The 21,976-nt window shown below is 43.3% G+C and overlaps 1 protein-coding gene across 4 annotated transcripts in view; it reads right to left on the bottom strand.

Annotated features, from left to right (window-relative positions):
* The window catches only part of LOC142565894 (protein SERAC1-like), a 43,956-nt gene that overhangs the window by 13,709 nt on the left and 8,271 nt on the right, over positions 1–21,976 (bottom strand). For 3 of the 4 annotated variants that reach the window (XM_075676479.1, XM_075676475.1, XM_075676478.1), the window contains exons 5-10: positions 18,442–18,567; positions 15,072–15,324; positions 12,657–12,810; positions 12,098–12,326; positions 8,193–8,293; positions 8,018–8,115 (exon numbers count right to left, since the gene is read on the bottom strand). In XM_075676479.1, coding sequence (XP_075532594.1) covers positions 8,018–8,115; positions 8,193–8,293; positions 12,098–12,326; positions 12,657–12,810; positions 15,072–15,324; positions 18,442–18,567 — 961 coding nt within the window. The remainder of the gene's footprint in view (positions 1–8,017; positions 8,116–8,192; positions 8,294–12,097; positions 12,327–12,656; positions 12,811–15,071; positions 15,325–18,441; positions 18,568–21,976) is intronic. The other variant, XM_075676477.1, reaches the window with a different exon arrangement.

Below are 21,976 nucleotides of genomic sequence, written 5' to 3' on the forward strand. Positions count from 1 at the left end.
GTAAGCTTTCTAATGCGCAGAGAGAATGGTTCTCTAGCTGCAGGTTGATTATTAAGCAGCATTGCAGATGTCACGTCGTTTATGCTTACATAAGAGGGATGGTCGTGGTTTGCGTTCACTTTTAAAAAGTACATGAAACTGGAGTACGGCCACTGAAGATGAAGCGACCACTCATTAGCTTCAACAAAGAGACTCTCTACAGGACTTGTCCTGAAGGAACCGGCCGCCAAGCGGATACCTAAGTGGTGAACAGGGTCAAGCATCTTCAAGGCACTTGGACTGGCAGATTGATATACTATGGCCCCATAGTCTAAGCGTGTACGTATAAGACTTTTGTACACATTCATCAGACACTTCCTGTCGCTGCCTCATGTTGTATGTGATAAAACTTTAAGAAGGTTCATTGTTCTTAGACAATTCTCTTTAAGGTGCTTTAAGTGTAAAATGAAGGTCAGTTTTTAATCTAATATGATTCCTAAAAATTTGTGTTATGTGACAACTGGCATGTGCTGTCCATATAATTCTACACTGGGCTCTGCAAATAAGCCTCTTTTTCATGTGAAAAGGACACATGAACTTTTAACAGGATTCAGTTTAAAGCCGTTTTCCTCTACCCATTTACACACTTTGTTCAAGCCAAGCTGGACATGTTGCTCACAAATAGAAAGGTTACATGACTTGAAACCTAATTGTACGTCATCTACGTATACTGAATAAAACATGCTCTGCGGTATAGATAAGCGCAAGGAATTCATTTTGATTATAAAAAGGGTACAGCTTAATACCCCTCCTTGCGGCACCCCAGTTTCTTGTGTAAATGGCCTGGATAGAGCATTGCCCACCCTAACGCGAAATGTATGGTTTGATAGGTAACTTTCAATTACATTAAGCATATTCCCTCGAATACCCAGTTCTGAGAGGTCTTGCAAAATCCCATATCTCCAAGTCGTGTCATATGCCTTTTCCATGTCTAAGAAAACAGAAAGAAAGAACTGCTTATGGATAAAGGCATCGCGAATGCCTGCCTCAATGCGCACAAGCTGGTCAGTCTACCTACCCTCTCTGAAGCTGCACTGATAAGGGTCGAGCATTTTATTCGATTCAAGGAAAATGTAAAAGACGACGATTCATCATTTTCTTGAAGAGTTTGCATAAGCAACTTGAGAGTGGTATTGGACTGTAACTTGAAACGTCGGATGGGTCCTTGCCTTGTTTCAAGACCAGTACTACAATAGCTTCTTTCCACGAAGATGGGAGGTATCCAGCAGCCCAGAGTTAAAAAGTGCCAGAAGTGTCATCTGTGTATCAGTGTGCAGGTTTTTAATCATGTCATACATGATTTTGTCAACTCCCGGAGCAGAGCTCATACACGAGCTCAACGCAGCTCTAAGCTTGGCAATATTAAAAGGACAGTAGTACGGTAGATTTGGTCTGCATTTACGGTTTATTGACTTAAGTTCTGCTATTTGCTTGTATTTAAGGAAAGTTTGTGAATAGTTTATGGAGCTTGATACACGCACAAAATGTAAACCAAGGGCATCGGCCTGGTTTTTCAAGGTATTTCCTCGCTCATCGATCAAAGGTAATGGGTTGATCTGCTGCCCTTTTAGCCTTCTCAGCCCATTCCATACTTTAGCCTCCTGGGTATAGGAATTGATGCCTGAGAGAAACCTTTCCCAGCTTGCTCTTCTAGCCTGCTGTCTCGTGCGCCGTCCTTGTGACTTGATATGTTTAAATGCAATGTAATTTTCCGCCGTGGGATATTGGCGAAATCTCCCCCCCCCCCCCATGCCTTATTTTGTCTTTTCCGTGCATCTCTGCAGTCTTCATTCCACCAAGGAACACGTTTCATAGATGACTGACTGTTTGTTTGTGGAATGAACTTTTCAGCTGCATCAATAATAAAATCGGTAAAATATGCTACAGCATTATCTATGCTAAAATCGCGTATAAAATCTTGTGATAAGCAAGTAGATTCCTTAAAACACTTCCAATCAGTCGAGTCAAGTTTCCAGCGAGGTACCTGTGGACGAATGTCGTGTCGTGTTAGTAAGTTTAAAGTTATCGGAAAGTGGTCACTCCCAAATGGATTTTCTATACCATTTCATTCTAAGTAAGAAAAAAGTATGGAAGATCCAAGCGCTAAATCTATCGAGGAGTATGAATTATGCACAATATTACAGTAGGTGGGTTTTTTCCTATTAAATAGGCACACACGGCCGTAACAAGAAAGGATTCGATCAGCGACCCATCGAATCAGTCCTGGAATCTGCCCAGAGACTGTTATGAGCATTAAAGTCCCCCGACAATAAGAAACGGCTCAGGAAGTTGGTTAATAAGTTTGTAGAATTCTGTTTTGCTCAGGTGATAGTTTGGAGCAGATGGCTACCAATTTATTAAAAAGAATTGCTCGAACTCTAACTGCCTCGAGGGACGTCCGAAGGGGCAAGTGTTGGCAAGCAACAGTTTTATTGACAATTATGGCTACACTGCCGGATGAGGTGTTAACCTCGTCACAATCCTTATGAAAAATAGTGTATGACCAGAGAAAATTTGTCTGTGTAGCTTTTAAGTGCATTTCCTGAACACACGGTACATTTCGATTAAGTTTGTGTAAAAGTTCGGTTACGTCGTCAAGATTGAGGAGGAGACCTCTCACATTGCATTGCATAATTTGTGTATCCATTTTGACAGAGTTTCATTCTGTGTGTTCTGGAAAGGAAAGGTTAGGTCACAGGGCCCCTTACGGGCGCCGTGATGCGAGTTTTGTCTTTTTTTGGAGGGGTCGAGAGAAGCTCGCCGCTCCTTAGGCGCTGGACAAGTGCTCTTCCGAACGCTGTGCTTGCCGTGAAGGCCTCGGCACGTTCGACGAGACCTTTCAGGCCACCGGACTAGAGGTCGGTGATCCCTTCTTCTGGGGTGGCGGAACAGCGCCAGCTGCAGCCGCCGGGGGGCCGGATGACGTCACCTCCGGCTCACTGCGTGTGGGCCGGACAGCCGCCGGAGGCTGTTGTGGCGCTGGCCCCTGACATGCCACATCGGCAAAGCTGCTCTTAGGCAGGTATGACATCCGCCTACGTGCCTCCTTGAACAATATATTTTCTTTCACTTTGATCGTGACAATTTCTTTTTCTTTTTTCCAAGACGGGCATGACCGTGAGTACGCGGCGTGCTCCCAATCACAGTTTACACAACGCAAAGAGTTCTCTCAAGCGTGAGACGTATGTTCATGGGCACTGCATTTCGCACATGTTTGGAGGCCTCAGCAGCTCTGCGAACTGTGGCCAAAACACTGGAATTTGAAACATTGGAGGGGATTTGGAACGTATGGCCTAACACGGAGCTTGGTGTACCCGTCCTCGATTGACTCAGGCAGGACACTTGAACCAAAGGTGATTATTAGGTGCTTCGTCTGAATTTCTTTGCCATCCCGCCTCATCTTAATTCTTCTGACATTGATAACATTTTGCTCACTGAAGCCCTCCAGGAGTTCCGCTTCAGTCAGCTCAAGCAAATCATCGTCCGACACAACACTGCGGCTGGTGTTCATTGTACAGTCGACTCCCGTTAATACGAAGTTCACGGGGACCACAAAAAACTTCGAATTAAATGAACTTCCAATTAAGCACAAAACACAAAAAACGGCACTTTATTTGTGGCGAAATCAAGTATTTTCTCTAAGAAAAATAGTCGGTCATCTTGCTTTGCTTCTTCTTGCCGAATCGCGCTGCTGAAAGCAAGTTCTGCAGGCTGTAGATGTGGCGGAACGCTTCTTCCGCGTTACCTTCAGCGGCAAAGAAGCGCTCCGCAAGAGCAAGGCCCGCAGCTACATAGGCAGCCTTAGGTTGCGGCTCGCCTTCAACGTCATCGTCGCTTTCCTGGGTCGCTTCCTGGGGCCGAATAATCTCTACAATTTCGCTGCGTCTGCGGCGACGTAATCTTCAAAATTGACGTCCCCAAGAGCATCACCAAAATCAGTGCCGTCAAGCTCGCTTGTTGACGCTTCCTCCGCTGAAATTTCAGAGGCATCCTCCGAAGAAGCTGCCACAAAACCGCAAGCCCTGAAGCAGTTTGCGATTGTTTCTTGCTTCACACGATCCCATGCTCGCGCCAACATGTGGATGGCACTAAGCAGGCTCACCTCGTATGTGGAGCTATCCATACACAAAATCATGCGCTCGAGGAGGTGCCGCCTGTACAGGACTTTAACATTCTTGATGATGCCTTGGTCCATTGGCTGCAAAACAGCCGTTGTGTTTGCAGGCAAAAATGCGAGGCGTATTGCACTCAAGGCTGGCACATTCACGTGAGCACTGCAGTGATCGACAAGGAACAACACCTTGCGGTTCGAAGCAGCAAACTTGCGGTCCAATTTGCTTATCCAGCTCTTGAAGATTTCGGCCGTCATCCACGCTTTTTTGTTCGCCTCATAGTCCACAGGCAGTGTCTTCACGCCTTTAAAACATCTCGGCTTCGCGGCTTTCCCGATCACAAGTAACCGACATCGTTCCGTGCCAGTCATGTTTGCCGCGATCAGCACCGACACTCTCTCCTTGCTGCGTTTGCCCCCAGCACAGTCGTCGTCCTTAAATGTTAGGGTCTTCTCTGGTAGAAGCCGATAGAAGAGTGCAGTCTCATTTGCATTGAAGATGTCTTCCGGTCTGTATTCGGCGAGATATTCACGCAGCTTTCCATCCTTCCACGTGGCGCATGTTTCCTGGTTAACGGACACCTTTTCACCACACACGCTCTTGAAAACCAAGTCATGGCGATCTTTAAAGCGCGTCAGCCATCCATCTGACGAAACGAAGTCATTGATCCCCAACATTGCTGCAAGCGTTCGGGCTTTCATCGCAACGATGTCTCCGCTGAGAGGAAGTTTGTTGCTCCTGGCCTCCCTAATCCAAACCAGCAGAGCTTTCCAACTCTGGGTAAGCGCCGGTGCGCATTCGCTTCCGAGAAGTCTTGAACTTGTCGTTCTCAAATGCATCCATTATTGTGCACTTGTTCTTGATGTAGTTAGAGAGCGTGTTCGGCTTGATCCCGTACTTCCGCGCTATGTCTTGTTTGGCGGCACCTCCCTTCTCAACTTCCTTCAAAACCTCGACTTTCGTTGCCAGGTCGAGCGTGCGATAAGAGCCACGGTTTGCCATGGCTATAAACTGCGCGACTAGGTATACAGTCAATTCCGAATCACTCGTGGAACAACCTAGCCTACGAGCTTCCCGCACAAAGGCGCTCGACCAACACACGCCTCGACATACGCTGCGCACGCTGCAAGACTAATCTCGCACAATCTCGCCACTGCCAGTCTGCAGCGCTGCGTGCACCTATGGCACCCGCATGGCCTCCGCGATCAGCTCCGGCCACGCGCGGCAGCCGCGCGTGGCCTCCGGCGGGAGCCGCTTCGCCTCTCGCCGGAGTTGATCGCGGAGGCCACGGCAGCCGTAGCAATGAATAATCGCGCCGCTCCAAGAAGGATGGTGTTGCGGGTGGCTGCGGTGGCGATGACACCAACGCGGAGCACGGAACTGTTGCAACACTTGAAAAATTGCACATTCTACCAAAGAATGACGGTCACCTCGAGGATCCCGGCTGAAAATTAACTTCCAATTAAACAATATTAATGGATGAGGACTTCGAATTATCGAGCGATTTCTTTTATAGGATTACATGCAAAACTGACGGGACCAGCACTTCACTTCTGATTAACCGAAAATTCCAATTAAGCGGCTTCGAATTATCGGGAGTCGACAGTACGGTGCAGGGTTACTGTTATGTGGGTCTCCCCAAATGACACTAGTTTTGGTAGTTTCTCATATTGCTTCTGATCGCGGAACTCCAAGAGCAGGTCACCACTTGCCATCCTCGACGCCTTGTAACCTGGACCAAAAACATCAGTCAACGACTTTGAAACGTGAACAACGTGGAAGTGGGGGAAGTTCTGAATTTGGCATCCGAAAAACTGGAAGAGATCTTCGGTGCGCCCTCGTTTGTGAGGGCGATCAGGAAGTGGGAGGAAAGAAGTTTCCATGAAAATACATAAAAGTCTGGCAACAGCGCCGACCACCCACCACGGAGCCCAACGAGGGTACACAACAGAGCTTGCATACAAGTCTGCACGACGCCAGTCGTACACCATCACTATAACCAAATGTGGTGTACCCAAGGTAGGATAGCCACACAAGGTTAACCCTTGCCACCAAGGAGAAAGGGAGTAAATAGAAGAGAGAAGAACACAGGAAAGGTCAGAAAGTGAGAGAAAGACGAAGATTCGAGGAGAGAAGACAGGAAGAGGCGAATGCCAATTTCCCCCGGGTGGGTAGGTCCGGGGGTGCTGTCTACGTGAAGCAGAGGCCAAAGAGGTGTGTTGCCTCCAGCCTTAAAGGTCCAAACACCCGCCATTGGCTCAACCCCCAGGATGCCCCTTTCCCCGGACACGGCTAAGCCGCGCATGGCTACATGCGGGAGGGTCCAACCCTCGTGTGCTCGAGTACGAGGTGTCGCAACACACCAAACGCCTGCTCACGCAGACACCCCTGCAGGTACTCCTAATGAATGTGATGTGAAAATGTTTTCAACAAGTGGCACGCTCATCCCAATTCAGGCTACGTTTAATGTCAGTAATGCTGCTTGACATAGAATGTTTTCTTGTTGCGAAATGTGCCGTATGATTTTGAATAGCTTCAGTTTTGTTAATTAGTATTTGAGTATGGGGCTCCCACATAGTACACCCATATTCCAGAATAGGGCAGATGTAAGTAAAGTAAAGCAGCTGCCTCACTGCAAGTGCTGCATGCTTAAAATTTCCTTTAATAAAATTAAGACCGCGCCCTAACTGTTTGACGACTTGATTGTTTAAGGAAAAAAGAAGTGTGAAGTGGTGCGCGATGAATGTACCTTGCAACACAACACACTGAGTTGTATTTAATGTCATTAATATGTAGGACATGGTGCTGCAGTTGGCTTCTCCCCAGCAGCTCTCCTTGAACCTCGTGCATTGTATCTAGGTTTCCAATCAGCAACTTTTGTATAAGGTCTTATATAAGCCAATCCATACTTTTGCACTGGCACATGCTATGTATGCACTACCGGCGTCAAATGAAATGTGAACAGTGGAGCGAGCGGCTGAAACATAACTGAACGTATATTGCACATGGTCCAGTCATCACCATCAACAGACGCGCACATCCGGTTTGACAGCACTGCATGATAATGCTTACGCTGTACTGCGATATGTTTTTCTGTTGTGGTTTTCTTTCATTTGATAGTGAGAAAAGAAAAAGAAGAATAAAAGAAAACAGAAGCTAACATATTACTGTATAGGGTGAGTATTATCACACAGTGCAGTGAAACTGTGTGTGGTAGTGGCGTCAAATGAAATGTGAACAGCAGTGTGCGTGGCACAGTTTGCGCAGTCATCATTACTGTGCTGTAATCTTTTCTCACGTTCAAATAAAACAGAACCAGAACAGCAATGAAAATATCATTGTACACGGGGAGCATCATCGCGCAGTGCAGTCAAACCGGATGTGCGCGCCTGCCAATGGTGATGACTGGCCGATGGCACGCACTATACCTTCAGTTACGCTTTGGTCACGTGCTCTGCTGTTCCCATTTAATTTCACGCTGATAGTACTTCCATTTTTCCATAATATCTCATACTCAATGTGTTTTGCTAAGCTTCTGTGGTGGCAAACAGCACATTTTCTCAAGGGGGAGGGGGGGGGACAGTACATTATTTACTGAAAAGTGGCAGTTATTATTCAAACAATGTTGCACAACAGTGACAGGGAAATATTAAAACCATCACCAGAAGCAATAATAACCAAGGTAGTGTTACTAACTCTTACTGTGCTTGTTAAACAGCAAAGCCAAAGAAACCATTTCTAGACACACCCTTTCACTGACCTTAAAGCTCACAAAATGTGTTTTGAACTTAATGTAAGAAAATAATTGCCTTGAGTGCACACAGTTGTTACAGCACAAAAGTCAGCCACCAACCTATGTTGCTTACCTCCCATTGAATGTGTGATCCAAATAATAGGCCTCTCTCCCACACCAGCTTGGTGAAGCTTTGCCAGCATGTCAGTCGCTCTTGAAAAAAGTGTCCGCCTACCACAAAGTGCAAGACAATTACCTCTGGTAAATCTTGTTTCCAGGGGATTTAAATGGTGCCACTTTGAACTTACTTTTTAGGTTCAAGTGGGCAGTTAGGTGACCACTGACTCAAGTAAGTGTCATAGTCTAGAGCCAATATCCTTGTGTTTGGTATGTCCTCAGCCAGCCAGCTCTGCATGCAAGCATGACATAATTAAAGAAAGAAGCGCAAGACACCAACTGAGGCAACACAGCAAAGGTCGATGAAACATAGCTGTGCACAATCTTTTAGAAAGCATGAAACAAACACTACACAAAGTCTTTTCCAGCAAAGTACAAAGAAATTCAGGTGTATTGCGCTTCCTTGCATGTTATTTCTTACATTCACTCATGGTCACAAACTAAGTTTCATTTAAAGCGACACTGAAAAGGAATGCTATAAGGTCAGTTTGAATGGTAAATTACAGTTCTATGCCACTAAAAACATCAGACTTACTGTGTGTGAACTTCTTTTTTTTTTTTCAACAAAGGGGAGACGCTTCTCGAAACAACTTTTTTTTTTATTACTTGCACTAGAGGTTTCAAATTTCAGCCAATTATAGAGTTTTCTATGCAGATTTCAAATATGTCACTACTGCTAGTGTATCTGTTATAGTGTTTGAGTTATGCAATGCACAATGGCAAAATATAGTCATCTTTGTGGGCACTTCTTTATGTACTAAATTTTTACAAAGAGCATTGTGCTGCAGCTTGTTTAGCTCTTTGTCGATCACCAAGTGCCGATATCTAGCCAAACAGCATGTACAATTACTAGAACTATGCAACAAGATTAGAGCATTTCAACTAATTTTTTCCCTCGATTCCCTGAAATATAACCTTGTACATTTGCAACTAATGCTGGGAGATATTGTAATTTCAAGTAGGTATCAGCACTGTACATACCTTCAAGAGTATGTATGCCAAATTTCGTTAGTATAAGACAATTCTAAATGTAGAAGGTTATTTTCATGTGACTGCAGAAAACATTTGATGAAAATGATTTTTTTTTCATAGTTGCAGTAACTTTAGATGCTGTTTGAATAGATATTAGCACTTAGTGGTCTATAGAGAGCTAAATAAGCTACACAACAAAGCTTTTTGCGAAAACTTATTACACAATAAAATGCCCACAAGATCACTCTATTTTGCCATTTTGTAGGACATAACTCAAGAACTATACCGGCTACACAGAAACTAATCACATATATGAAATCTGATGTTAATGCTCTATATGGGGGTCGATTTTCAGATCTCTAGTACAAATATTTAAAAAAATATTTTTTTTTAGGAGCGTCTCCTTTTGGCGTCCCGAAACTGCACAGTGGATACGGGACGCCATAGTGGAGGGCTCTTGCTTAATTTTGACCGCTTGGGATTTTTTTAATGTACACCTAAACCTAAATACACAAGCACTTCTTTTGCCCCCATTTAAATGCAGCCAACACAGCCAGAAATTGAACATGTTAACTCCTGCTCAGCAGTAGAATACAGCAAATGAGCCACTAGCAGGTGTGCATGGCAACACCACCAGGAAGTTTCCTTGCTAGCTCGCAGTGATGTCATAGATTTTGATAGCAACTGCTCAGAATTACTACATAGTTTATAAAAAATAAGGATTACATTGCATTCTAGAGGGATTAAAAACTCAACTTCACTGCACAATAATGGCACAGGCAAGCAAAATTACTTTGATGCCCTATGATGTAACATACCAGCACTGCGGTATGTATGCAAAGGAAAAAGAGGAGAACTGGGTTCATTCTCTCTGCTACTAACCAACCTTTACTGCCAAACAATGGAACAAGAGCTGTGAAAGAATACCTAATTTGACTTAGAGCTGCTCTTTAGTGTCTGTTTAAAGCCTACAGGTCACCTGTGAAAAGTGCACTATGTAGTATAATGTTACTCCCCAGAGGAAGAGCAAAACGAGAACAAGGTAAAAGTAAGAGCCAACATTTTGACAAGTGGACTTGTCTTTTTCAAGGCGACATCTGCTTTCCTTGGCACAGTGTATACAGGTAGGGTTCTAAAGGGGAGAGGGCGTAATGCAGGTGAGCAAAGCAACGACCGAGGGTGTGTTAGCGGCAAGGGTGTAGAATTGAAAAGAAAGGTGTGCTATTCAACATTGGTGGAGGAGTGTGAGGTAGCGCCGTATGCCAGCCGTTCATGCATTTTTTTTTGTGGAAAGGGGCCCGGACGAGGGGGATAGGATTATCTGCTCTGCTCAAGGTCAGTGAGCTATCGTCTCTCTGAAAGACAGAATAAAAGAAGTGGCAGAAAATGGTGCTCATGGAAAAAAAGTACTAAAATGGAATAAATATATAAATAAAAGAAAGGGAAGAAAGAAAAGAAAAAACAAAACACTAAGCAACCTTATGATGAATAATTAAGAGCTTCATTATGCAAAAAGGTGAGGCGTGCAGATAGGACACAAGAGAAGTGGACAACACGAATGCCGAACTCCTCTTCTCTTGTGTCCTGTCTGCACACCTCAACTTTTTGCATAATGAATCCTTACCAACTAGCTCAGCTATCTGTCGTTCTAAACTAAGTGCTATTGCCTATAGCTTGAAATTTAGCATAGCAAATAGATTCTAAAGCTCCCTTTGAAACGTTTATGCCTGTTGGTTGCGAAGTCTTATGGATGAGGTATCATTCTCTGTATTTTCTGTCTCGTGCAAGACGAATAATTTGACTGTAGGATGTAGAGTTCAAGTTAATCAAAGTTATGACCTGGTTGGTTGAAATGCTTGCTGACGGCTTTGGGAAGCTTTTTAGCTGTGTCCACGCGATGTCCGTTTAACCTGATGTCCATTGATTGTCCCATTTCACCGATATATTGTTTCTTACAGAAGGAACATTCAAGCATATAAATCACAAAGGAACCAGTGCAAGTAAAGCTGGTTTTCACTTTGTGTGTTTAGTGGTGCTTTTAATGTTAATGTCACTTTGAAGGTGCCTGCAGGTTTTGCACCTGGGGCGACATGCGTTTATTACGGGGGAATGATGTTGGCTCACTTTTGCGTGCACTAACAAGTCTTCAAAGTTTCTGTCTCGTCGATAAGTCACCTTTGGTACCACCGGGAAGGATTTTCTCAGATGCTCGTTAGTTGATAATATAGGGTGGTATTTTCCTAGAATGTTGTTTATGTGTGGGAGGGCATTGGAATATTTTGTTATAAAGGTTGGTGGTCTCTCAGATTCTGGCATAGGCTGTTTCTCAGCTAATTCTGACTGCTTCTCCGATCTTAACGCGACGTCATAAGCTCTGTCAAGAGGAGCGCGTGGATATTTTCTTTCTACTAGCGTTGCTTTAAGGTTGTTTAGGTGATGGATATAATCATTGTCTTCGCTGCAGAATCTTCTTATCCATTTCGCTTCTCCGTTAAAATTCCTTGCTTGCAATGTCGCGGGCGATGGCTGTTGTAGTCTAAATATTGCTGGCTATCAATAGGTTTCCAGTGAAATGTCATTCTCAGTGAGCTATATGAGTGAGCTGAGTTCTCCCTCGAGAACTCAGATAATTTCCCCCCCTCCCCTCGCTCTGGGCCCCTTCCACAAATAAACACACGGCCGGCTGACACACGGCACCATCCCACATTCCTCCGCCAATGTTGAATAGCACACCTTTCTTTTAAATTCTACACACTCACCGCTAACACACTCTTGGTCATTGCCTCGCCCACCCAAATCAACTGCTTTCCCCTTTAGAAGAATCCTACCTACATATACTGTGCCGAGGAAAGCATATGTTGCCTTGAAAAAGACAAGTCCACTTGTCGAAACGTTGGCTCCCGCTTTTACCGTGTTCTCTTCTTGCTCATCATCTTGAATTTCCATCTCCCGCTTTCCCCGTGTTTTCCCCAGAGGAAGTCACTCCCTAGATGTACTATAGAAGCTTCGATTTTCCAGCCATTAAACACACCACTCGAACGAGACCGCAACAAGTGTACACTACCTTTGGCCAGCACTTGGTGTACCTCTCATGCATTGCAAGCGCTCGAGGAGATGTGTGGTCTACTGTTATTTTACAGGCGCTGCTTCGAACTGCTGACACTGATGGCTCCAGCAGGCTTTCCAACTTAGTCAGCTTGCCCAAATCTTGGCTGTCATGTTGCCTCCATGTCTTGAACACACTACCCAGCAGACCATGCACAAAAATGATATCTGCTGACACAGATGGCTCCCTGCAGAGTCAAAGAAAGCAAGCACCTAAAACAAAGTCAAGAGTTTAGGGTTTTCCAAGAACTTGACACACCATGTAGAAACACTTCGACTACCCTATGCGGCATTGTTAGTGCCAACTTGTATTTTTACTATGAATGATGATTGGAGTTACTATTTCAGGAACAACATAAGTTTTCAAACATGCCCGAAAACCAATTACATAATTCATTTAGATTTTGGTGTCAGTAAATTTAACTGCTTCTTTGGCAAATAATGTTCAAGAAGACACAGAAAATACAGAACAACAAAGGATGCTCAAAGCACCGCAAGGAAATGCAAATAGCAAATACCTGATTCTGTACTGAGGATGTAAAAGATAGATGCCACCTTCATATTCCGTGGGCAACAGTGAATCTTTGTCCATGTTGGCCAGAGCACGGCCAGCAGGAAATGATAGCAACACTTCGGAGGAGCGTAACCAGCGTGCCAATATACCAACCCAGCCTACAAAAGGAAGCAAGGTTAGGTTCCACGAGAAACCAAAGGCAACAGCTTCTCAAAAGCCATTGTAATCAGCTATGACTTAAGGGGGCCTCAGTGAATGAATGCCTTTCTCGGTACCTTGTACGGGCATCGAAGTGATTAGCTCTACACTGCTTTCCAACTCAATTTCAAAGAATGCCCACTGACCTTCAGTGAATTTATTTCCTTTTATGAAACTGAGCATGCCCAAAGATTACTGCAATCACAAAGCAGGTGCCAGTTTGATAATATAAAAGCTGTTTTCGTTATGGCCAGTCAAGCATATCCAGACAGTTGAAAAGAAGTATGTTGCATATTTTGAACCAAGAAACAACATTTATAGAATATAAACAAACAAGAAAAAATTTTTTAAAAATCACCTAACTGCAAAAATAATAATAGCAACGTGAATTCTGTCACTGACCATAAAATATTATGGATTATGATTTTCTAATGTTGAACAGTTATTACATAAGAAATGTTTGGTCTTTTAGTGTGCTCCTTTTTTCCCTGAATAAAGCAAAAAACACAAACTAGTTATACTTTTTATTACTTTCTGAAAATGACAGCTAGACTTTAAATCTGTGAACCAAATAGAAAGACAAGTAACGTGATGGCCGTATCTAGTTGTCAAAACACAAATTCCAGTTTGGTTATAAATTGAATAACATAGTATATCCGTAATCTTTTATCACTGTTCTTATTTGTTTGTACAGTCATATTTTTAAAGTTATTTTTTCAGTCAGCACATAACCATAAGAAAATTTGTTAAGTTTCAATAAGAAGGCTAGGATTAGCAAAATGCCACTACAACAAAATAGATTTGTTTGAATTTTTGTGCACTAGCAGGTGAAGCTCCAGAGGATCGTGCAAGTTCAGCCCCACACCCATGCTTGTGATGGCTTTGCCATCCCAAGTGCTACCAACCAAAGCATGCTTGAAATAGGTTCTCATGCAATAAATAGCTCAATTGATGCATTTTATTTAGTGCTGAAAAAAACTGCCAGAATGATGCAGTACATATTGTACAAACAATAATGTTAGACAAGAACTTTCCTTGTTAACATGTGCAAAATATCTACAGCAAACTGAGCTTCCCAGCACACTGAAGCCCTCTATGGCAGCAGGCAACAATGTGTCTTGCCATTTTATTGTCCTGCCTGAAATGACCATGCTGACTGACAAGATCAATGTTCAAAGGAGAAAAAAATGGTGCACATAGCAATGCAACACTAGAGCCACATAACACATCATAGGGGACATTGAATACTAATTCTCTGTTGACCCTCTCCAATGTACAGGGTCATCCACTTTTATGAGAAATGTGTAATCAGTATTCAAGGCGGTATAACTTTGTTTCTTCTACTTAATTCACAAAGGAAATATGCCTCACGCAATGCACAATAATGTCAGTAAATGAAAAAATAATTTTCTGAGTTCTTGCTAAACATCAGCTGCTATGAGCTCTTGAATACTAACGAGGTGTTTTCTCTAAAAGTAGCCAACACTGCACACCCTATAGCAAATCAGTAAATGCCAGCCACCCACTGCCAGCAACGGCTGAGTGGCCTTTAATTTTTTGTGATAGGCTGCAAACTCACCAAAACTTGCAGCTGGTTCCTGCAGTCAGTCAACTAATAATCAAATGGTCAGATGGAATAGCATTCAGAGCTAGCCATTACCACTAACTGATCTCACCTATGGTTGCCAACCATCCCAGCCTCAGCAGGACTGCCCCAAGTTTTAGGAAAATTCCCAAGTTCTAACCTGACTCTGTCAGGACAAATATTTATCTTGTATTTAGGCCTGGTAAGTCTCAGAGCCAAACTCCTGTCACAGGTGCAGCATATTGAACAATGCGTGGCCTGTAGTGCTTAACTACTACAGACTCTTCAACTTTTCAGTGAATGTTCTTTTTTTGCTGTCTGTGTAGGTAAACTTCAAGTGAAAAAAAGGGTTCACTACCCTGAAGAGCTTGACAAAAGATAAGATAAAATGCATGGAGAAATTAAAGTCAAGTTGAACTACAGCCTGAATTGTGACAAATTCAATGACTATGAAAAAGGAGGATTGAAGAATGCAGTATCCTTGTTCTGACTTGCTATAAAAGAGGGTTGGCAAACCTAACTTCAACCATTTCAATGGCAATGATGTTTGATGACTACTAAGACTGCCTGCATGACACCTGATTATTTCTACATTGTAATACATGGCAAAAGCTTTAGCAGCCAGCAACTGCTCACCAGCACGAAAGATATGCTCATGTAGTGATGAGTCAAGGGCCAGATTGGCAATCATTTGAGCCACCAGGCTGTGCAAAGTCAAGTCATGTGCATGTTCGTGAAGTACTCGCTGCAGCAGTGGTAGCACGCCAAGCTCTTCAACCAGGACTCGCCGGTGTTCAGGCAGGGCTGTGTGGCTCAATAGGGCCTGCAGACATAGCAGTTCCGCCTCACCCACTGCTGGCCGCCTCCACCGTAGGGTGTCGTCCTTTTCCTGAGTGTACAAAATCCTTGAAATTAATTCTACCTGATCGTACTGCACAAGAACTGAAAATCAAACAGTAAAGTGACGACAAGCAATGTGAGAAACACAAAGTTGCATTCTCGACAGTGAAAAAAAAAAAAAGAGAAATAAAACTGATATCACAGTATTTATTATCTACACCATAAACAAAAGATGGAGTCTTTAATATCTTAAGCAAGTTGCAGATTTATAAATGAAATGTGAAATAAAAAACTAGAGGTGCAAGTAGCACAGAAGTGCAGAAATAGAATAGGCACGAACAAGCTAAAACTGCAAATTTAGGACTAGCTATATATAGCAAGCTGGGCTGTTATATACAGTAGTGAACAGAATATGATATGATATTGGGTTTTTCTATCAGAAATCAACTGCCTGCATTTCTAAGCTATCAGTAGGTGTTTTTGTTTCGTGTGTGTGTGTGTGTGTGTGTGTGTGTGTGTGTGTGTGTGTGTGTGTGTGTGTGCGTGCGTGCGTGTGTGTGTGCGCGCGCGTGCACGTGCGTGCGTGTGCATATGTGTGCCTGCGTGCGTGTGCATATGTGTGCCTGCGTGTTTGTGGGTGTGTGTTTGTTTCTTTTTGGCTACTTTCACACCTATTCATATGTTAAACTTGCAGTACCTTCACTCTCTTCACTCACTTTCACTCTGCTACCATTATCAATTATGATTGAACTTCCTCTCATCAGCGCATGCATATTTTTGGAGGTACCGATTGATCTATGCAGTTTTCTTGTCATACATCCTTGAAATATACAAGTCATGCTTATGATCGCTGGGCTATGCGGTGCAATTAACATTACAGAGTGTGTTAAAGAGCCTACTGTCTGAAAATACTGGTTTAGTATAACTCAGCACGAGTTTTCTAAGCAGTTTAGCTGAGAAGAACCAAAATGCAAAATGTCAAATCATTTAGTTCACCACTGTACATACATACTATAACAACACAGCACACAGCTTCGGCTTAAGAAGAACACTGAGGTTACTTGACTGTAGTTGTGTCCTCACAGTACTGACACATTACTTTTATAATGGGGTGCTCTAAATTTTTGCACGTAATCAGAATGATACAGTATGGTAAATACTTGCCATGAAAATACTATAGAGAGATGTTAAAATTATTATGTGTCCAGCAAACTATCGCTACAAATTAAAGGTATTAAGTGAATGCAGTCACTCGCAATACATGAACACAGAATCATTATTTAAATGGCCTCACCTCTGCGAAGACGTGGGTTTGTGCCCCACCTGCGGCCAGTTGTGTTTCATCCACTTTCATTGACATTAATTTATAATTTTTTAATGCAATTAAAAAGTACATGTAATTTCCCCTATGCTGTCTTTGGTGTCTTTGTTGGCTTCTTATGATACGACTAATAATATTCAGGCCCTCAGTGTTGCTTCTTCTCGTTCGTTACGTAGCAAGGCCTCGAACCCGGCAGCATTGATGCCTTCAGGCAGCATGTGTGGGTTTATTAGCCACTTGCCTTCACCCAAAAAGATCACATACACGTGACGCCTGCGACAGAAAAAAATGTTCCACATCTGCAGTCAAGGTCGTGAGGTGTGGCGCTAGCCAACACATTCCCAGGTTTAGTTGTAGTAGATAAACATAAATACCCAAAAAGTGGATGGGAAAACGGCACCGCAGTAGCTCAACTGGTAAGAGCATTGCATGCGTAATGCAAAGACGTGGGTTCGTTTCCCACCTGCAGCCCAGTTGTTCTTCCATCCACTTTCATTACCATTAATTTATCATTTCTTTAATTCAATTAAAAAGTACATGTAATTTCCCCTACGCTGTCCTTGGTGTCTTCGTTGGCTTCTTATGATCTCAGCTCTCAAAGTCACTTTAAATGTAATAGCAAAAGGTTCAGCAAGATGGTCAGTTTTGTTGGTGCTATAACCACGAAGAAGAAATGGTGCACAAACAGGAAAGAGAAACAAAGTGACACACATGCACCCCCCACAGCCTAATCTTGTTATTTCCTCAATCTCAATCATCTGTTCACGGCCTTTCATGACAGAAATGGCTTCCGGGTTTTTGTACGGAACATTGCTACAACAACACACTATGCTTTCCATGCTACCAATGCACCAGCATGATTGAGTGGCTAAGGCAGAGGTTTTGACCCCTTGTAAAACCTGCTCTTGGGCAATAATGTATTGATGTATGCATGTGTTGTCACACTGTGCTGTGTGCGCATTGATTTCTGTCTCTTTTGTTGATTCCTTGTAAGCCTTGCATGGTCAGGAAGCCATACTATTGCAACAACTCTAAGCAGTGTTGTAGCATTGAACAGTGTTGTGCTAAAAAAAAAATAGAAGCAGATTACAGCCGACTTAGAATAGCTTTCTATGAAGACAAATGTGCAAACGTGCAGTGAAGGTTTGTGAAGATCAAGAAGGCTACACAATACGCAACTGTAAGCTTGTTCCTGGTCCTTTGTCATACCACACTACAGTTGAATTTCATCACCAGCTCAACCAACAAAGTAACCTGTCAATATATGCATGAGCGCCAAGTTCAAAATACATTCAATGATCCCTGCTGTATACCAACAAAAAAAAGAAAAGGCAATAAAGACAGGATCAAGTTTGCTCTCAAGCCTGGCTTTAGCAATTTATCTATGAAGTCAATGTACAAGTCACAAATGCCCAAAAAGTCCTGAAGAAACAGACTCTGATGTGTGGCAGAAAAGCTGTTCATGTAGACGTGCACATGCAACGCGAAGTGCTGAAAACCACCGTGGCTACTGCTACACAGAGGCGTGCACCAAAGATGCACGTTTAGGGGTTTGTTTTTCTGTTTACCAGACTGATGTCAACCATGACTCATGACGTCTTAAAACAAACTCACCATTAAAATGTATGCTTGCTGCAAGGACATTAGGAGTCTGCTTTTCTTTTTTTCATAATAACACTTCAAAGAGCACATTCAAGTTCCCTGCACTCATGTTGCATAAAACACAAAGGCCACACGTCAACCATCAAGACATGGCAACACAAATTCACATGCTCACTAGGAGTAACAGTAAGTACTCTGCAAGATAGCTGAAAAGTCTTACTTTCAAATCTTAGGACAGCTTACATGATGGGCATCGAAGTACTGTAACTTTGTCTGGAGGGCGTTTGTGGTGAAGAAGTTGATGCAGGACTCAGCTGCTGCTTCTGGCAGTTTTGAAAGAACACTTCTCAAACCATCCTGAAGGCTACCCTGCAAAATAAAAGTGATTCCATTACTCGTTGTACTGGGAATCTCGTAAAATTAATCATCCAGCATCGAAGATGGGACATTTGTGGAGTAGTTACAAAGGTTAACTGAATTTTAGAACAGGACAGTACTATAGATGTGGACATACTGTGGGCCTTTGTATGTCCATACGCTTAGCAACATCCTATTTAAAAAATGGCTGTGGCTTAGCTAAGGTTAAGCCCAGGATGCGAAGCATACTAGCCTTTATTTTAGTTGTTGAACCACTGTTTAGCCTGGTGAACTGCTGTTGCTTGGCTATATTTAGTTCGGCTAGACGAAGAAACAACTCATGCAGGCGAGCGCACGAGCTGAGACCCGGCTATGTAGCTACGCGGCCGCAAGCGAGCGCACAAGTTGAGCCTCCGCTTTTGCAGTTGTTATGACGTCATGTGGTAGCTACGCGGCCGCGCGTGGCGCAGTTAGGAAGAGCGTGGTTGTGCGGCTGGTATGCTTCGCATAAAATGAGTAACCTAGCCATTGTTTCCATGTTGGTTAAAGGGACACTAAAGGAAATTATTCAGTTTATTCAATACCTTATCTACAGTAGAACCTCGTTGATAGGTTCCCGTTACTTACGTTTTCCCAGCGACTACGTTCGCAATCGAGAGCACAAAAAATGACCTAACAGGGTTAATTATGCTCATTTTTTACCGGTTTATATGTCCCCAGAAAACACGACTTTTCGGCACCAACGCTCAGTGCACCGCCAAACTGCAATCATAGGATACGTTTTACAGCTGCTAGATCCCATGTAAACAAGAAAATGCGCGAGGCGCCCGCGATCAAGAACAGTATATCGGTGCCTGCCACAGCAGCTTCACCGCAACACTCGCCTGCCCGTCTCACATGAAAACGTCGGTGCGCTTTGTTTCTCATTTCGGTACCAGCAAATTTCCGGGATCGTCGCACGCGGCATTCACAGCTATCACTGCCAATCCTATTGCGATAAGCATTTTCGCCTATCTGTTTCACAGCGCGTGGTGGCGTCGGAAGTGTAGTGCATGCTTTTAATAGGCAATAACCGAAACGCGCAGCTGTTTCCTGCTGCAAACTGCGATCGTACACGTTTTCCGGCCGTTAGATTCCACGTGAACAGTGTGCGGTGCCGGCAGAAGCGTAGCGCACGCACGCGAACCGAAATGCGCTGCCGTTCTCTGCTGCAGGCGGCAAGATGTGGCCATCACGTTTCGCTTCTGGCGTTGTCCACCAGCTCGAATTCGTCTCAGTTTTCCGTCGCCATCTTAAAACACCATGCAATAGAAAAATAACAAAACGCGTCTTGGGCCACCGGAACACCACCAGCTCGACGTGCGTCGGCGTCTCGTGTTGCAACGATCTGCGCGACGCTTCGCTTTACGCAAGATGTCAACAATAGTTTCATCTGCCAATTTTTTTGTTACTTCGGATCTTACGTGTTCCCGGTTAGTACGTTTTTTCTCGCGGTTTTTTTTTTCTCACAACGCATGAACAAGGTTCTACTGTATCTAAAGTCTAGCATCATTTCCTGAGTGCCAATATATGACTTAGTTATGTATATACATATAAAACTACCACTGAACGTCCTACTGCCTCTCCTTAATTTGAATCACCCACACCAAAACTGAGGCCATGACGTGACCTCAACATCATCCCCTCTGCCACTACCTGCGAATCAGCTCCTTCTCTCTCAATTCGTGTTGGCGGCGTTCCTCGAACTGCGCACCTCCCACTTCGGCTCCGTCTCCCAGCTAGCGAGCAGCAACTGCCACCCGGTACCCTAACGTCACACCACACGTCACATGAAAGAGGTGATGTGTGGTGGCCACAACAGGTCGTGCCACTCTGATTTTTCATTTTCGTCATTTTCTCGCTTACTAAAGCTCTATTCTCACTACGAGTGATTAATTTGGTATTACAGAAGCCTAGTGTTCCTATCTGGTTTGACTTAATAGTTGCCTTTAGTGTCCCTTAAATTTAAGCTCCTGAAAATAAGTGCACCTCATTTTTTAATTGTGCAATAACAACTTTCAAAGTTTCACTCAAATACAAATGTGCGACTCTACATAAAAATATGCCCAAGTAGGATAATGGCCCTTGCATAATTTTTGTATTTGACCTAGTACAGCATTTTGTTGATACCACAAGCAAACTTGCACAGTAAAAGTGCTGCAAACAAAAATGTGCCAAATCCTCTTCATCTCACCTTTAATGTTGCAATTGACATTGCATGTGGCACCCATCATGACCACCCTAATAATGATAGAAGTCAGGAAAAGCCTATGCTCCGTAGTGCACTAGGTAAAGAGTTTACATCATGGCCATGGCAACTCATCCTAATGGGGTGAAGTGCAAAACTCCCACACACTAAAATTTCAGGGTGCATTAGCCAAACTTAATGAACCAAAAGTGGTCATCAAAATAAATTTTGAGCTCTCCGTTACGTATGCAACATGCAGCATTGGGATTTGAAATATGATTTATTATTATTATTATTATTATTATTATTATTATTATTATTATTATTATTATTATTATTATTATTATTATTATTAAGGAAACAGTATTTTTCAGCTTGTGATGAGACCGAAGTCATGAGACATACATACATCTACAATAATAATGCTACATCTGTGAGCACAAAACGAGATAATGGCAAGCTTTACAGTTGTACTTAAAACCTGACAGCCTCAAAGTAGAACATAAGGTTGAATCAATTACACAAAAGCCAACAAACTACTTTTATTAGTTCAACACAGAATTAAAAACACATCACGCATCAAAGAGGTGACTGTTGTAAGTTGCAGCAACCTTTTATTGATCCAGCTTGCAACCCAGGTGGTTATTTTTGCAGTAAATTACATTATGAAGATGATGCATCTAAGGGAGTGAAAAATCCAAATGACTGGAGAATGTCACAAAGGTTGCCCGAACGTGGCAGGTAAAGCCGCTTCCCAAGGTTCGTGTCAGTCTCACACACAGTATCATCACTACTAAATGCCAGTTTTGTACTCCAACATCTGGCAATATGTTTAGCTACAGCACTGCACTGGCTCACTAGACACCAAAGGTTTTTGTGCTGGCTCAACTGTTCTAGGAGGTTTTTTTGCCTCTCCTACATGTGCCACCAGGTGGTCGGAGAGACTTTGTACACGACACTTTGATATTTTTCAAGGTCACACTTCAAGGCACCACACTTGAGCATTTCCTTTCCAAGCCAAAAGATAGGCTTAAAGGGAAGCTGAAGAAGTTTTAGAATTGGAAGAGTTACGGTGGTTTCGAAGGCTGCCACAGTACAATTCAGCTCCTGAATCTATTTTCTCAATTGTGCACGTAGCAGCGCTGCAATCACCGTTTAAATTTTTATTGAAGCTCTGCCCCGGCCCGTCGTGCA

The sequence above is a fragment of the Dermacentor variabilis genome, unplaced genomic scaffold (assembly GCF_050947875.1).
Source record: "Dermacentor variabilis isolate Ectoservices unplaced genomic scaffold, ASM5094787v1 scaffold_12, whole genome shotgun sequence".
Taxonomy (NCBI): Eukaryota; Metazoa; Arthropoda; class Arachnida; order Ixodida; family Ixodidae; genus Dermacentor; species Dermacentor variabilis.